The sequence below is a fragment of the Bufo bufo genome, chromosome 5 (genome assembly GCF_905171765.1).
Source record: "Bufo bufo chromosome 5, aBufBuf1.1, whole genome shotgun sequence".
NCBI lineage: Eukaryota > Metazoa > Chordata > Amphibia > Anura > Bufonidae > Bufo > Bufo bufo.
This window is the reverse complement of record NC_053393.1, coordinates 573,769-593,079: the sequence shown is the minus strand read 5'-3', so window position 1 is coordinate 593,079 and position 19,311 is coordinate 573,769. Positions and strand designations below refer to the sequence as shown.

The following is a 19,311-nucleotide window of genomic DNA, read 5'->3' as shown; positions in this document are numbered from 1 at the left end:
CACAGTGTAGCGGTATACTGTATATTGTGGGGCACAGTGTAGCGGTATACTGTATATTGTGGGGCACAGTGTAGCGGTATACTGTATATTGTGGGGCACAGTGTAGCGGTATACTGTATATTGTGGGGCACAGTGTAGAGGTATACTGTATATTGTGTGGCACAGTGTAGCGGTATACTGTATATTGTGTGGCACAGTGTAGAGGTATACTGTGTATTGTGGGGCACAGTGTAGAGGTATACTGTATATTGTGTGGCACAGTGTAGAGGTATACTGTATATTGTGTGGCACAGTGTAGAGGTATACTGTATATTGTGTGGCACAGTGTAGCGGTATACTGTATATTGTGTGGCACAGTGTAGAGGTATACTGTGTATTGTGGGGCACAGTGTAGCGGTATACTGTATATTGTGGGGCACAGTGTAGCGGCATACTGTATATTGTGGGGCACAGTGTAGCGGTATACTGTATATTGTGGGGCACAGTGTAGAGGTATACTGTATATTGTGGGGCACAGTGTAGAGGTATACTGTATATTGTGGGGCACAGTGTAGCGGCATACTGTATATTGTGGGGCACAGTGTAGCGGTATACTGTATATTGTGGGGCACAGTGTAGAGATATACTGTATATTGTGGGGCACAGTGTAGAGGTATACTGTATATTATGTGGCACAGTGTAGAGGTATACTGTATTGTGTGGCACAGTGTAGCGGTATACTGTATATTGTGGGGCACAGTGTAGCGGTATACTGTATATTGTATGCACAGTGTAGCGGTATACTGTATATTGTGTGGCACAGTGTAGCGGTATACTGTATATTGTGGGGCACAGTGTAGAGGTATACTGTATATTGTGGGGCACAGTGTAGAGGTATACTGTATATTGTGGGGCACAGTGTAGAGGTATACTGTATATTGTGGGGCACAGTGTAGAGGTATACTGTATATTGTGGGGCACAGTGTAGCGGCATACTGTATATTGTGGGGCACAGTGTAGCGGTATACTGTATATTGTGGGGCACAGTGTAGAGATATACTGTATATTGTGTGGCACAGTGTAGAGGTATACTGTATATTGTGTGCACAGTGTAGCGGTATACTGTATATTGTGTGGCACAGTGTGGAGGTATACTGTATATTGTGTGGCACAGTGTAGCGGTATACTGTATATTGTGGGGCACAGTGTAGAGGTACACTGTATATTGTGGGGCACAGTGTAGCGGTATACTGTATATTGTGGGGCACAGTGTAGAGGTATACTGTATATTGTGTGGCACAGTGTAGCGGTATACTGTATATTGTGGGGCACAGTGTAGCGGTATACTGTATATTGTGGGGCACAGTGTAGCGGTATACTGTATATTGTGGGGCACAGTGTAGCGGTATACTGTATATTGTGGGGCACAGTGTAGCGGTATACTGTATATTGTGGGGCACAGTGTAGAGGTATACTGTATATTGTGGGGCACAGTGTAGCGGTATACTGTATATTGTGTGGCACAGTGTAGAGGTATACTGTATATTGTGTGGCACAGTGTAGCGGTATAATGTATATTGTGGGGCACAGTGTAGAGGTATACTGTATATTGTGGGGCACAGTGTAGAGGTATACTGTATATTGTGGGGCACAGTGTAGAGGTATACTGTATAGTGTGTGGCACAGTGTAGCGGTATACTGTATATTGTGTGGCACAGTGTAGCGGTATACTGTATATTGTGTGGCACAGTGTAGAGGTATACTGTACATTGTGTGGCACAGTGTAGAGGTATACTGTATATTGTGTGGCACAGTGTAGAGGTATACTGTATATTGTGGGGCACAGTGTAGAGGTATACTGTATATTGTGTGGCACAGTGTAGAGGTATACTGTATATTGTGTGGCACAGTGTAGAGGTATACTGTATATTGTGTGGCACAGTGTAGAGGTATACTGTATATTGTGGGGCACAGTGTAGAGGTACACTGTATATTGTGGGGCACAGTGTAGAGGTATACTGTATATTGTGTGGCACAGTGTAGAGGTATACTGTATATTGTGCGGCACAGTGTAGAGGTATACTGTATAGTGTGTGGCACAGTGTAGCGGTATACTGTATATTGTGTGGCACTGTGTAGCGGTATACTGTATATTGTGGGGCACAGTGTAGCGGTATACTGTATATTGTGGGGCACAGTGTAGCGGTATACTGTATATTGTGGGGCACAGTGTAGAGGTATATTGTGGGGCACAGTGTAGTGGTATACTGTATATTGTGGGGCACAGTGTAGAGGTATACTGTATATTGTGGGGCACAGTGTAGAGGTATACTTTATATTGTGTGGCACAGTGTAGAGGTATACTGTATATAGTGGGGCACAGTGTAGAGGTATACTGTATATTGTGGGGCACAGTGTAGAGGTATACTGTATATTGTGTGGCACAGTGTAGAGGTATACTGTTTATTGTGTGGCACAGTGTAGAGGTATACTGTATATTGTGTGGCACAGTGTAGAGGTGTACTGTATATTGTGTGGCACAGTGTAGAGGTATACTGTATATTGTGTGCACAGTGTAGCGGTATACTGTATATAGTGGGGCACAGTGTAGAGGTATACTGTATATAGTGGGGCACAGTGTAGAGGTATACTGTATATTGTGGGGCACAGTGTAGATGTATATTGTGGGGCACAGTGTAGAGGTATACTGTTTATTGTGTGGCACAGTGTAGAGGTATACTGTATATTGTGTGGCACAGTGTAGAGGTATACTGTATATTGTGGGGCACAGTGTAGAGGTATACTGTATATTGTGCGGCACAGTGTAGAGGTATACTGTATATTTTGGGGCACAGTGTAGAGGTACACTGTATATTTTGGGGCACAGTGTAGAGGTATACTGTATATTGTGGGGCACAGTGTAGAGGTATACTGTATATTGTGTGGCACAGTGTAGAGGTATACTGTTTATTGTGTGGCACAGTGTAGAGGTATACTGTATATTGTGTGGCACAGTGTAGAGGTGTACTGTATATTGTGTGGCACAGTGTAGAGGTATACTGTATATTGTGTGCACAGTGTAGCGGTATACTGTATATAGTGGGGCACAGTGTAGAGGTATACTGTATATAGTGGGGCACAGTGTAGAGGTATACTGTATATTGTGGGGCACAGTGTAGATGTATATTGTGGGGCACAGTGTAGAGGTATACTGTTTATTGTGTGGCACAGTGTAGAGGTATACTGTATATTGTGTGGCACAGTGTAGAGGTATACTGTATATTGTGGGGCACAGTGTAGAGGTATACTGTATATTGTGCGGCACAGTGTAGAGGTATACTGTATATTTTGGGGCACAGTGTAGAGGTACACTGTATATTTTGGGGCACAGTGTAGAGGTATACTGTATATTGTGGGGAGCAGTGTAGAGGTATACTGTATATTGTGGGGCACAGTGTAGAGGTATACTGTATATTGTGTGGCACAGTGTAGAGGTGTACTGTATATTGTGGGGCACAGTGTAGAGGTATACTGTATATTGTGGGGCACAGTGTAGAGGTATACTGTATATTGTGGGGCACAGTGTAGCGGTATACTGTATATTGTGGGGCACAGTGTAGAGGTATACTGTATAATGTGTGGCACAGTGTAGAGGTATACTGTATATTGTGGGGCACAGTGTAGAGGAATACTGTATATTGTGGGGCACAGTGTAGAGGTATACTGTATATTGTGTGGCACAGTGTAGAGGTGTACTGTATATTGTGGGGCACAGTGTAGAGGTATACTGTATAATGTGTGGCACAGTGTAGAGGTATACTGTATATTGTGGGGCACAGTGTAGAGGAATACTGTATATTGTGGGGCACAGTGTAGGCTATATGTGTATAACTAACATATTCCACAGGAACACTTAGTTACTTGGCTCGGCCCTTGGGGGTCCCGGACGCCACTTCGACACTTTGGCCGGGGGCTCGGCGGATCTGATGTTGTGTTTTATCCTAATGAGAAAGATTTCATAATAAGGATTTGGAGAAGGGGCAGAGGGATAGCAGAGCAGGGAGAGGCTGGTGCTGCTACTAGGGGGTCATACCATGGGGGAGTAATAAAGCTCACCATAATGCCCCCCCCCCCCCCAGTAGAAATAATTCTCTTTATAATGTGACAATGCAAAAAATACCCCCTTATGCCCCCAGTTGAGCTAATGTCCCCCATAATGTGCCAGTATAAAATACTCCTATCTAGTGCCCCCAGCAAATGCCCCCATAGTGCTCCTCTCCCCTTCCTCCTAGTGCCCCCCATAATTTACCAGTATAAAATGCCCCATATATTGTGCCCCAGTAGATGCCCTCAGTGTCCCCCATAATTTGCAGGTATAAAATACCCCTTCTTAGTGCCCCCTGTAGATGACTCCATAGTACTCCTCTCCCCCCTTCCCCATAGTACCCACCATGTGTCCCAGTATAAAATGCTACTGTACAGAGCCCCCCATATAAAATACCCCTTGTTTATGCCCTCTGTAGATGCCCCTATAGTGCCCACCAATAATGTGCCAGTAATAAGTGCCCTCAATCACGTGCCACTGCCAGTAATAAGTGCCCCCATCATGTGCCAGTAATAAGCCTCCATCACGTGCCAGTAATAAGCCCCCCCCATTACGCGCCAGTAATAACCCCCCATTACGTGCCAGTAATAAGCCCCCCCATTACGTGCCAGTAATAAGCCCCCCCATTACGTGCCAGTAATAAGCCCCCCCCATTACGTGCCAGTAATAAGCCCCCCATTACGTGCCAGTAATAAGCCCCCCCATTACGTGCCAGTAATAAGCCCCCCCATCATGTGCCAGTATTAAGCCCCCCCATCATGTGCCAGTATTAAGCCCCCCCATCATGTGCCATTAAGCCCCCCGACCCCCGCCCCCCCATCATGTGCCATTAAGCCCCCCCCATCATGTGCCATTAAGCCCCCCGCCCCCCATCATGTGCCATTATACTTATACTTACCTCAGTGTCAGCGATGCGATGCAGCCTCTTCCGGCCTGTGTCCTGCGCTGTATGGCTCAGGCGGCGCTATGACGTCATCGCGCCGCCTACGCCGGCCTCTGATAGGCTGCAGGCACTACGTCGGCAGCCTATCAGAGGAAGGGGAAGGAACACGCCTCTCCCTCCCCTGCACCGCCGCAGCACAGGCAGATTACTATGGAGATGAGCGCAATGGAAGCGCTCATCTCCCTGTGCCCGGCGGCGGCAGCTCACTAACTACGGCTCAGTAACTAAAGGGGGGTGGGGGAAAATAGGTGGCGTTCTGCCAGAAAAAAAGCCCTGATTATTAGTATCCGATCCTTCTGTACAAGTGACTCTCCAGTGTTACTCCTCCTAGAACGTATGATGTATGTAGATTATTAGTACCCAAATTCTTCTCTACAAGTCACTCTCCAGTGTTACTCCTCCTAGGACATATGATGTATGTAGACTATTAGTACCTGATCCTTCTCTACAGGTGACTCTCCAGTGTTACTCCTCCTAGAACGTATGATGTATGTAGACTATTAGTACCTGATCCTTCTCTACAGGTGACTCTCCAGTGTTACTCCTCCTAGAACGTATGATGTATGTAGACTATTAGTACCTGATCCTTCTCTACAGGTGACTCTCCAGTGTTACTCCTCCTAGAACGTATGATGTATGTAGAATATTAGTACCTGATCCTTCTCTACAAGTGACTCTCCAGTGTTACTCCTCTTAGAGCATATGATGTATGTAGATTATTAGTACCTGATCCTCCTCTACAAGTGACTCTCCAGTGTTACTCCTCCTATGACATATGATGTATGTAGACTATTAGTACCTGATCCTTCTCTACAGGTGACTCTCCAGTGTTACTCCTCCTAGAGCATATGATGTATGTAAATTATTAGTACCTGATCCTTCTCTACAGGTGACTTTCTAGTGTTACTCCTCCTAGAACATATGATGTATATAGTATCACGAGAGGAAGACGGCGGGCTTCTTGTTCCCTGCGCCGCCGTCGGCCTCCGATCTCGCGGCAGCCAGGACATTCACATCGTCTGGCTGCGCTCTCTTGTCTGCCGCGTCCCGGTTGACATGGTGACGGGGGAGGCGGGACGTTCGGCCGCACTCCTCCTGCAGGAGCTGCTGACGCTCCCCGTCACCATGGGGACCAGCTGGGGCTGAGCGCCGAGCTAGGCACTCGGCTACTGTCAGGGAGGAGGGATCATGTGACGCTGGTCACATGACCCCTTCCCTCCACTATTTAAACAGGCAACCTGCTGGCTACAGGTTGCCTGTGATTTTCATCCCTTAGGCTGTGTATTGTTTTTATTAGCTGACCTCTGGTATTGACCCTTGATCTGCTTCCTGACTCCTCTTCTGCCTGCTCCCTGGACCTTGACGCTAATTCCCGGATTTTGACCTCGGCTTTTTTTCGGATTTTGTCTTTGCCTCTTCCCTGGTACTGACGTGACCTCCCGGATTTTGACCTTGGCTCGCTCTCGGATTTGTCTCTGTCTCCTCCCTTGTACTGACGTGACCTCCTGGACTGACCTCGACTAGTTGACCCGCCTTGCCCTTCCGTTTTTGGAGGTACCTTGCTTGTTCTACCTCTCTGTCCGCTCGAGTGCTACTTCTCATTGGCAGTCCGCTTCCCTGCTGTCTCTATCTCTCTGCTTGCACTTACGCAGGTCAGGGACTGTTGCCCAGTTGCGCCCCGTCACCTAGGGCGGGTGGTGCAAGTAGGTAGGGACAGGGGACCAGGTGTCAGCTCAGGGGGTGCACTTCCGCTCTATCTTGCTACCCGTGACATGTAGATTATTAGTACATGATCCTTCTCTACAGGTGACTCTCCAGTGTTACTCCTCCTAGAACGTATGATGTATGTAGATTATTAGTACCTGATCCTTCTCCACAAGTGACTCTCCAGTGTTACTCATCCTAGGACATAATCTACATACATCATATGTCCTAGGATGAGTAACACTGGAGAGTCACTTGTGGAGAAGGATCAGGTACTAATAATCTACATACATCATATGTTCTAGGAGAAGTAACACTGGAGAGTCACCTGTAGAGAAGGATCAGGTACATATTACCAAATGATCCACTAACCCAGGAAGTTAATTCAATTGTTCCAATAGCCTGCTGACTATAATTCTGGTTTCTGGTCCTATTATTAAAATATAACTTTTATTTGCCTTTTAATAAACTATATTCAATACAGAAAAAACACACACTTTTAAAAGATATATGGAGGACCTGGACCTGTGGGCTCCGTATCTATATCTTAAGAGGATTAATATAATTGTGTTATTCAGGAGGACTTGCTCTTTCCCACATATATATATCACACACAGGCTATTTGTGTTTAGCCTGTGGAATTACACTTGGGTATCCATAGGTGTCGCCTCTTACAGGTCTATGACCCGTCACGCCGCAATGTTGCTGATTGTTTCGTTTTAGGCTCAGCCTATATGATGTGTCCTACACTGCCTATTTCCAGACTACTTGTCCTACTTGTATTAAACTCTGGCCCTCAGGGGGATACGGCGTCTGCAGATCGCCTTTCCCTAACCATTCTAAGCCCTACCATTTATTAAAATGTTAAAGACACAGCTCCCCCAACATGTTTCACCGCATCAGCGGCGTCTTCAGGGGAATGGAGCTACTATCAACACGAGTGTTTGCTAGCTCCACCTCTTTATATCAATGGGGTGGGTCACACTTGAGAGTCGCCTATCACATAGCAACCTCGTGTTGACTGATGTCTATTATGGCCACTCACATATTACTTCCGAGTAGACAGACTGTCATCTGCGCATGCGTCCGGTGTTTAACTTTCTCCCACTGTTATGAATTGTATGCGCGTGCGTGGTAACATAGACTGATTTTCAAACATATATTCTACGCATGCGTCCGATAATTACACGGGCTAAACACAAATAGCCTGTGTGTGATATATATATGTGGGAAAGAGCAAGTCCTCCTGAATAACACAATTATATTAATCCTCTTAAGGATATAGATACGGAGCCCACAGGTCCAGGTCCTCCATATATCTTTTAAAAGTGTGTGTTTTTTCTGTATTGAATATAGTTTATTAAAAGGCAAATAAAAGTTATATTTTAATAATAGGACCAGAAACCAGAATTATAGTCAGCAGGCTATTGGAACAATTGAATTAACTTCCTGGGTTAGTGGATCATTTGGTAATATGTATTAGTAAGTTGAGGGAAGTCCTCTGAATTGTATGATCCCACTATAAGAGAGGGAATTAGTTTGAGGGTTGTATGCTGCATATGTGAGAGCCCAGCTGGGTCACCTAATTTACTTCATTCTCTAAGTAGGCGACTGTGGTGGTTTTGGATCTATGATGTGATGGCAGGTTTTTTAAAGCAAAAATTGAATCTGGAAAGCCTTAGTATCGAAGCTAGTCAAGTCTTCTCCAATACAAACATTCCATTAAATCAGACAGATATTAATATAGCGTTTAGAAATTTGAATAAAACATACAGCCAGCATATTAGAGCCTGGTGGGAAGTAGCCAGCCTTGATACGTATATACAGCAAGGAATTGTATATAGAGGATTACGTATTCCCCCTACGACCAAATACGCACCTTGAAGATTTACAATTTACAAAAGGCTGGGAGCAGCTCCTAACCGAGTGCTCTCTGCGACTAATTAAATATCTGTCTGACTACGAAAAAAGTTCCTTTGCAAAATTAGATCAGCAATTAGAAAAAGAGATCAAAGAAATACAGGAATTTAGCCAACATCCAGAATTTACGATCTTGGAACAAAATATAAAGAAAAATATTGATCTCTTGCAAAATGAGATAAAATAACGAAAACACGTAAAATATATCAGAGATCGACAAGATTTTGAAACAAATAGAGTATACGTGTGGAAAAACAGGAATAATAATAGGAATACCTATAGGAGACAGACAGAGACTTCCGATACGGATACATCAGGCACAGAAGGGTCAGCACAGGGTAATTTAAGAACAGGTAACAAACGAAAAATAAAGAAAGGGAGATATCAACAACCCAAAAGGCCTGCCCAAGAGAATAGATCAAATTCACAATCATGCCCCATAGGAGCCATAAGACAACCCTATATGGGACTAAGCCACACAATGACCAATATGGATGTAAATCCATCCCTAGGAGCAACATCTATCTCCACATCTACACAACCCTTCTCCTTTGGTCAGTCAGCAAATGCTGGAGCCAATGCAGCTCAGAATACAACTGTGAGCCATGCATCGACAACACAGATGAATATTCAGCCAAGTGCACCAATAGCCCCCCTTTTTTTAGGACAGGCAGGGATTCAATTGAGGGATCGAGAAAAATGGGGTTACAGCAAATAGAAGATCTAACAACAATTGAGGAAGTGAATGATAGACAAATTATCAATTTGTCTGGACATGTACTTACAACAGCACAGAAAATACTCCTTAAAAAAGGCCTGACATTCTCACCTGTTCCACAGTGTGATAAATTCCTGTGGATAAAAGATGTTAATCTTTTCGCACGAAAGTTGGCCTTACATAAGGTCCACAAACAGGAAGAATGGGACCTAAAAAAGATGTATGAAAATGAAAGGAGATGTGTCCAGACATTGGAAGACCTACTCAAAGAAAATGAGGGACAATGTATCATTCCAGATCCCCCTTTCTCGTCTCTTAAACCCAAGTCAAAAATCACTCCCTCCTTTGTACAGTTTAAAGAGATTGACACTTTTGTGAATCTTGTGACGCAGGATATTAAATCTCTAAAAATGAGGAAAGACCAGATTATACCCAATTTGAGCACTCAGGAACTAGAGGCCCTTGAAGAACTTAAAAAGAATGAAAATATCATAATTAAACCCAGTGACAAGGGTGGAAACATAGTCATCCAAAATAGGGATGACTATGTTGGAATGGTACTGAGATTGCTGAGGGATAAAAAAACGTATCAAATACTCTCGAACGATCCCACTAAGGCCTATACAAATGAATTAAAAACTTTACTCTGTGATGCCAGATCTAGAGATTTAATATCAAAAGACGAATTCCTGTACCTTCTTAAGAAAGACCCGACCATCTCCACTTTTTATGCACTGCCCAAAGTGCATAAGGATAAAATTCCTATTCCTGGAAGACCAATAGTGTCCGGTAATGACAACCTGACTCAGGGGATCAGTCAATATATCGACCAGATACTGAGACCTTTTGTCACTACACTTCCATCTTATATTAAGGACACAAAAGACCTCCTCCTGAAAATCAATGAAATAACAATAACGTCAAATACCATCCTAGCAAGTTTGGACGTCGAATCCCTATATAGTAACATTGAACATTCACTAGGGCTTAAAGCAGTTCACCAATTCCTCAGTACAAAAAGTAGGAACTTTCACCAACATAACCACCTTGTTCTATCTATGTTAGAATTTGTTTTGGAGCACAATTTTTTTATATTCCAAGGGCACTTTTACAGGCAGATTAATGGAACCGCGATGGGGACATTATGTGCCCCCACTTATGCTAATTTATTTTTGGGGTGGTGGGAAAATGATTTGGTGTTCACGGAGGGGATGTCGTCATATACCTGTCACATTCTCTTTTGGGGCAGGTATATAGACGACATCCTCATCCTGTGGGATGGGGGACAATCACTGTTTAAAGAATTCACTCAAACACTAAACACTAATAATATAGGGATGAGATATACATACGAAATACAGGAAAAGGAGATAGTCTTCCTCGATTTAAAAATCAAAATTTCAGAGAATGGACGTCTTAATACAGAAGTGTACAGGAAGCCAACTTCGACCAATAGTTATTTACATTGGACTAGCTGGCATCCAGAGCCCCTTAGGAGAGGAATACCTACGGGCCAATATTTAAGGGCCCGTAGAAATTGCTCTGATGAAGGGACCTTTGAGAGGGAAAGTGAACATCTCTACGAGAGGTTTAAAAGGAGGTGATATCCATCTGCCCCCCTAAAAAAAGCTTATAAAAGAGCCAGGACTGTAAACAGAGAAGACCTCTTGAAACCCTCACCTCAAAAAAGGAATGACATCATCCGATGTATAGGCACCTTTGACGGATATAATAAAGAGATACAGAATATCCTAAAGAAATATTGGTATATAATACAATCAGACAGTGACTTAAGACCAGTACTTACCAGTAATCCAAGCGTAACATACAGAAGAGGGTCCAACTTGAAGGATCAATTGGTGCACAGCCACCTAAAGGAAAAAGGAACAGGTAATATTGTAAATAGAGAAAAGTATCAAGGGTCATCACCGTGTGGAGATTGCTCCTTTTGTAAATACATCCCACGAATTAAAAAATTTATTAATCCAGCCGATAAAAGGGTGTATGAAATCAGACAACTGATTACATGCAAAACCCAAGGAGTGGTGTATATAGCATCATGTCCGTGTCCTAGATTATATGAGGGCAAAACCACTCAGGAATTGAGGCGGCGGATATCAGGCCATCTAAGCTCAATAGAAACAGAGAAAGATACACCCATTGCAAGACATATAAAATATGTACATGGGAATAATAAATCAGTATTACATTTCTGGGGCATTGAGAAAGTAACCATGGGCCCTAGGGGAGGCAATCTTGACAAAAAATTATTACAGAATGAAGCCAGATGGATTCAACGACTCAACACAATGAGTCCAGTAGGCCTGAATGAGGGCTTCACATATGCAGCATTCATATGATACTTTAATGTGGTAATAAATTAAATAAATAAATAAATGGTAGAAAGGTCATAGACCTATATGGTAAATATACCCTCTACATATCTCTCTCTTTAGATACAAAGAAAGACTGTAGGAAATGACTACAATAAATATATTAAAAGGATTAGACCAAGGGTTTGATCAGAAAAAATACAGGCCATGACATATTTAAAGGTGAATCCGAGAGGCGTATCTTAAAAACCATTAAAAAATAAAAAAGGGAATAAAAGTCTCCACAATAATAAAACTATGAAAGGAAAAATATGGTCATATTATAACTGACCTCAGCGATTTGGAAGTCTGCCTATGTGCGGTTCGGTGCTCCATTGTGTGGGATATGGCTGGTCGCCGGGAGGAACCCTTGTCCTGGTGGTCTGGTGGATCTGGACTAATGCTGGGCTATAGGGGGGAAAAATATTAATATTACAGTGTGCTACGTACAATAACATACACATAAATGAGGTGATATAGGTAGAAATGCAATCCTATAAAGAGTGGAAATATGACAGGGGCATGATATTAGCGAAATCTGATAGGATAGAAATATCAGCATTTATAGAACAGAATGACATGGTCAAGTTCGGATACCCCCTGGATGGTGGTGAAATAAGAACAGAGAACAAGCCTATCTCCCAATACATGTGCACAAACTTACCAGAGGTAAATGCACTTCAACACCCCAGGCGCAAGCGCAGAGGACATGGAGAGAATTTATTCAAAGTCCCGAAGTGCACGAACCTAAACCAATGTCCCAACGCAAGCGCATGAGCTCATAGAGTAAAAATTAGCAAACACCGGGCGCAGACGCAGAAGATAGGTGAGACAAGGAAATCCAAGTCCTAGAGCATGCGCATATGAGGTGGAACTCGAACTGATAATATATCTAAGTCTTCACGCATGCGCATAACTCACAGCAAGATAAAAGTTTCAAACATCGGACGCATGCGCGGAATATATTTTGGAAATCAGTCTATGTTGCCACGCATGCGCACAAACTCATAGGAGTGGGAGAAAGCTTAAAGATCGGACGCATGCGTAGAATATATGTTTGAAAATCAGTCTATGTTACCACGCACGCGCATACAATTCATAACAGTGGGAGAAAGTTAAACACCGGACGCATGCGCAGATGACAGTCTGTCTACTCGGAAGTAATATGTGAGTGGCCATAATAGACATCAGTCAACACGAGGTTGCTATGTGATAGGCGACTCTCAAGTGTGACCCACCCCATTGATATAAAGAGGTGGAGCTAGCAAACACTCGTGTTGATAGTAGCTCCATTCCCCTGAAGACGCCGCTGATGCGGTGAAACATGTTGGGGGAGCTGTGTCTTTAACATTTTAATAAATGGTAGGGCTTAGAATGGTTAGGGAAAGGCGATCTGCAGACGCCGTATCCCCCTGAGGGCCAGAGTTTAATACAAGTAGCACAAGTAGTCTGGAAATAGGCAGTGTAGGACACATCATATAGGCTGAGCCTAAAACGAAACAATCAGCAACATTGCGGCGTGACGGGTCATAGACCTGTAAGAGGCGACACCTATGGATACCCAAGTGTAATTCCACAGGCTAAACACAAATAGCCTGTGTGTGATATATATATGTGGGAAAGAGCAAGTCCTCCTGAATAACACAATTATATTAATCCTCTTAAGATATAGATACGGAGCCCACAGGTCCAGGTCCTCCATATATCTTTTAAAAGTGTGTGTTTTTTCTGTATTGAATATAGTTTATTAAAAGGCAAATAAAAGTTATATTTTAATAATAGGACCAGAAACCAGAATTATAGTCAGCAGGCTATTGGAACAATTGAAGGATCAGGTACTAATAATCTACATACATCATATTAGTACCTGATCCTTCTCCACAAGTGACTCTCTAGTGTTACTCCTCCTAGAACGTAAGATGTCTGTAGATTATTAGTACCTGATCCTTCTCTACAAGTGACTCTCCAGTGTTACTCCCCCTAGGACATATGATGTATGTAGACTATTAGTACCTGATCCTTCTCCACAAGTGACTCTCCAGTGTTACTCATCCTAGGACATATGATGTATGTAGATTATTAGTACCTGATCCTTCTCCACAAGTGACTCTCCAGTGTTACTCATCCTAGGACATAAGATGTATGTAGATTATTAGTACCTGATCCTCCTCTACAAGTGACTCTCCAGTGTTACTCATCCTAGGACATATGATGTATGTAGATTATTAGTACCTGATCCTTCTCCACAAGTGACTCTCCAGTGTTACTCCTCCTAGAGCATATGATGTATGTAAACTATTAGTACCTGATCCTTCTCCACAAGTGACTCTCCAGTGTTACTCCTCCTAGGACATAAGATGTATGTAGATTATTAGTACCTGATCCTCCTCTACAAGTGACTCTCCAGTGTTACTCATCCTAGGACATATGATGTATGTAGATTATTAGTACCTGATCCTTCTCCACAAGTGACTCTCCAGTGTTACTCCTCCTAGAGCATATGATGTATGTAGATTATTAGTACCTGATCCTTCTCCACAAGTGACTCTCCAGTGTTACTCATCCTAGGACATAAGATGTATGTAGATTATTAGTACCTAGATTCTTCTCTACAAGTGACTCTCCAGTGTTACTCCCCCTAGGACATATGATGTATGTAGATTATTAGTACCTGATCCTCCTCTACAAGTGACTCTCCAGTGTTACTCCTCCTAGGACATATGATGTATGTAGATTATTAGTACCTGATCCTTCTCTACAAGTGACTCTCCAGTGTTACTCATCCTAGGACATATGATGTATGTAGATTATTAGTACCTAGATTCTTCTCTACAAGTGACTCTCCAGTGTTACTCCTCCTCTGCAGCGAAGGAAAACACTCATTTATGAATATCAGGCAGGATGGAAGGAAATGTGGCCACTTTTCTGTGTTTTTCCGGTAAAAATGATTTTTTAAGAAGTTCCTGCAGCATGGCGCCTGAAACAGAAGATTCATACTTTCCTGCTCCATGCCACTCCAGTCCTCCACACTACCCCTGCTGTCTCCATATTCTGGTCCCTGCGTTTACACCTGGCAATTCACGGGCATGGTCACATGCTCGGCTCCAGCCAATGACTGACAGGCTGCTTGTGGCCACTTCACCTCTGAAGCCAGTTATTGGCTGGAGCGGTGGATGTGACTATGCCCATACACTTCCAGATGTAAACAGCGCAGGGACTAGAAGATGGAGGCCGCGTGAATCCCTTTAAGCCCCTATTACACAACATTACTGGGTACAAGTGTTCATCGGCTGCTCATTCCTGATATCTGGCCTGTATAATCAGCTGCTGATCACCAGCAATCACTCGTTTGTCAGATGATTTTCATATTTTATCAGGAACAAAGATTAGAATTGCCGTCAGCACATCTCCTGGTGTAATCAGTGCTACCAATAATGTATAGAAGTGAATGAGAGAGGAATGACTGTGGTAGTGATCATTCCTCCCCATTCACTTGGCTTCTGTAATAGGCCAATGCAAACAAGCACCGATCCACCTTTTTTTTATTTAATTTTTATTTGCACCCCTTGAAATACAGCGATGTGACAATGCTGTCTTCAGATCAAAAACGGTTGCGCACCCCTGCTTTAAATGATATGATCTGTGATATGGCCCAGCCTCTTTTATGTAACCTATTCGTCTGCTATTGAGATATCTTTGTATTGCTAGTATACTCAAAAACATTTTTTCAAGAACAAATTTTTTTTTAAGATGTTAAAAATTTTTATTAATTAGAAAGAAAGAAATACTCGAACAAAAACACTAGAGTAACTCTTATTGCCAGAAAAAAAATGTTTTAGAATATTAAAAAAAGTATGTGTATAAAAAAAAAAAGAAAACTACATTCTTCCCAAAGAACAGAGGCAAAATTTTTATTTATAGCCGGACAAATAAAAAGTTCCAGCCGTTAAAGTGACATGTACTAAAAACAGCTAAACTGTGTCTGGTCCTAGAAACCCAAAAGATTCCAGACCTGAACTGGTTAAGCTGTTAAACAGAATAAGGTGACGTATTTCTTTTAACCCCTGTATGCCTCCATGTATTTTCCATGTCTTGGTCATTGTGTGGACTTTGTGCATAGAAATTATAGAATATCAATTATTTTCTCTTTTTTATTCTTAATTATTCTCTCTATTTTCTCTTTTTCAGGTAAATGCTGCATTAAAGGCTTTCCTGAAGATTTCCCTCTATCTCCCTCCCTTGAAGTAGAAGATAATCAGTCACCGATTGGCAAAACAAGAAATTTCAAAAAGAAATCTAATCTTTCCATGCATGAGAAAATTCACACAGCTAAAAGACGATATTCATGTTCAGACTGTGGAAAAACATTTACTAGGAAACAGACTCTTGTTGGACACCAAAGAATTCACACAGGAGAGAAGCCATTCTCCTGCCTGGAATGTGGGCAGAAGTTTATGCTTAAAAGTTATCTTGAAAGGCATCAGAGAATTCACTCAAATGAGAAGCCGTATTCATGTTCAGAATGTGGAAGATGTTTCACAGAAAAATCAAAACTTATTATACATGAGAGATTTCATACCGGAGAAAAGCTCTTTACATGTTCAGAATGTGGGAAATGTTTTACAAGTAAATCAAATTTTATTAGTCATCAGAGAATTCACACAGGAGAGAAGCCATATTCATGTTCTGAATGTGGAGGATGTTTTAGGCAGAAGGCAAGCCTATTAAAACATCAGAGACGGCACACAGGAGAGAAGCCATATTCATGTTCAGAATGTGGGAAATGTTTTAGTCGGAGATCAGTCCTTGTTAAACATCAGATGATTCACACAGGAGAGAAGCCATACTCATGCTCAGAATGTGGGAAATGTTTTAGTCAGAGAGCAGTCCTTACTATACATCAGAGATGTCACACCGGGGAGAAACCATATTTATGCTCAGAATGTGGGAAATGTTTTGCCCAGAAATCACATCTTGTTGACCATCTAACAACTCATACTGGGAAGTCATTTTCATGTCCTGAATGTGGGAAATGTTTTCGCCAAAAATTAAGTCTTATTGGACATCTAAATATTCACACAGGGGAGAAACCATATTTATGTTCAGAATGTGGGGAATGTTTTAATCACAAACTAGCTCTTGTTAAACATCAGAACAGTCATAAAGGGGAGAAATCTTATTCATGTTCACAATGTGGAAAATGTTTTACCAGGAAATCGAGTCTTGTTATACATGAGAGAATTCACACAGGAGAAAAGCCGTATTCATGTTCAGAATGTGGGAAATGTTTTAGCCAGAAAGCAGTCCTTCTTAAACATCAGAAAATTCACACCGGGGAGAAGCCGTATTCATGCTCCAAATGTGGGAGATGTTTTAGACAGAAATCAAGTCTTATTGACCATCTGAAAAGTCACTCTAAGGAGAAGCCATTTTCATGTTCTGAATGTGGGAAATGTTTCCGACAGAAATTAGGTCTTCTGGGGCATTTAAATAGTCACACAGGGAAGAAACCATATTCATGTTCTCAATGTGGAAAATGTTTTACACAGAAGTCTGGTCTTGTAATACATAGGAGAATTCACACGGGGGAGAAGCCATATTCATGTTCAGAATGTGGGAAATGTTTTGGCTATAAATCAAGTCTTGTTGACCATCTGAAAACTCATTTGGAGGAGAAGCCATTTTCATGTCCTGAATGTGGGAAATATTTTACGCATAAATCAGGTCTTGTTTTACATGAGAGAATTCACACAGGGGAGAAGCCATATTCCTGTGTAGAATGTGGGAAATGTTTCAGATATAAATCAAGTCTTGCTGACCATTTGAAAATGCACTCTGCGGATAATTCATTTTCATGTCGTGAATGTGGGAAATGTTTTGGCAGGAAAATGAATCTTGTTATACACGAGAGAATTCACACAGGAGAGAAGCCATATTCATGTTCAGAATGTGGGAAATGTTTTACCCAGAGAGCAATCCTTGATAAACATCAAAAGACTCACAGCAGAGAGAGGCCGTATTCATGTTCAGAATGTGGGAAATGTTTTAAACATAAATCAGATCTTGTTATACATCAGAGAACTCACACAGGAGAGAAGCCATATTTATGTTCGGAATGTGGGAAATGTTTTAGCCAGAGATCAATCCTTGTTAAACATCAGAAGATTCACACACGAGAGAAACCTCATTTATGATCAGAATGTGGGAAATGTTTTACACATCATTCAGATCTTGTAGACCATCTGAAATGTCGCACTGAGAAGAAGCCATTTTAATGTCCTGAATGTGGGAAATGTTTTCATCAGCAATCAAGTCTTGTGGAACATCTTAGTATTCACTCAGGAGAGAAGTAATAATTATGTTCAGCATGTGGAAAATGTTTTATACATAGGTCAAATCTTATTTAACATCTGAAAAGTTACTGAAGCCTTTGTGTCTTGAATGTGGGAAATGTTTTCATCAGGAGTCAAGTCCTGTGGAACATCTAAATGTTACCAGATGCCATATTCATTTTCAGAATGTGGGGAATGCTTTATATATGAATCAAGTCTCGTTATACATCAGAGAATTCACACAGGGGAGAAGACATTGTAACGCTATAGGAAATAGAGCCGATGTGAGCTCCATTGTTGGACATGCTGCCTCCGGATAACCATTACTGCTTAACACAGCAAGATTTCTGGTGGGATCCTAGTGATCGATGTTCTGTGTAAATGGCCTGAACCAACATCAGTAATCTCTCAGAAAACTCTGGGATGGGGAATATCACAGGCTTATCAATGAGAACAATTTCCCCATACAGAAGGTAGCATTCACTATGTGCCCCCTGTGAGCCAGTATGGATAGCAGCCATTACTGCCGGCAGACTCGCTGTCAAGGAATTCTTGGCAGAACTGCTGTAGTTCGAACACAGGCGTAGGTTTTCTTACATAAGCTGTCCAATGTAGATTGGAAAGAGATGAAACCTTGGAATCTTGTACCATGAGGCTGGCACACTATCAAACCAAAGTGAGAATCTTGTGGACGTGCCGAGATGAAATCAGTATTGTATTTAACAAATTAGAATAAATAACAATAAAACAAGTGCAGGGAAAAGGCGACATCACCAGGAAGGGGGGGGGGGGGATACAACGGTACTAATTCACACTGCTCCAACATTAAGTACAAAAATATATAAGTGCAAGGGCTATTACAGACAATACTGCAAATTACAAGGCAGAGACACACTATGGGTAATTGATTCTGCCTTGTAATTTGCAGTATTGTCTGTAATGTTGGAGCAGTGTGAATTAGTACCGTTGTATCCCCCCCCCCCCCCCCCCCCCCCCCCTTCCTGGTGATGTCGCCTTTTCCCTGCACTTGTTTTTATTGTTATTTATTCTAATTTGTTAAATACAATACTGATTTCATGCAATCTGGTGGTTCTTTTATAGGCTTTTTGTATTTGATTTTGTACCACAGGCATATGTGTGTGATTGATTAGATATGGTAATTATTTCTTGCGGTATTGTGCTTTTGTTTATTGGTATAACATATATCATAGCATTATAACCAATGGGATTTGTATTGA

At 42.1% G+C, this 19,311-nt stretch overlaps 1 protein-coding gene across 3 annotated transcripts in view; it reads left to right on the top strand.

Moving 5' to 3' along the window:
* Positions 1-18,769, top strand: part of LOC121001997 (zinc finger protein 585A-like) — a 60,769-nt gene extending 42,000 nt beyond the window's left edge. For all 3 annotated transcript variants that reach the window (XM_040433291.1, XM_040433290.1, XM_040433292.1), the window contains exon 7: positions 15,930-18,769. In XM_040433291.1, the coding sequence (XP_040289225.1) occupies positions 15,930-17,935 (2,006 nt within the window). In that variant the 3' untranslated portion in view covers positions 17,936-18,769. The remainder of the gene's footprint in view (positions 1-15,929) is intronic.
* Positions 18,770-19,311: the final 542 nt, after the last annotated feature.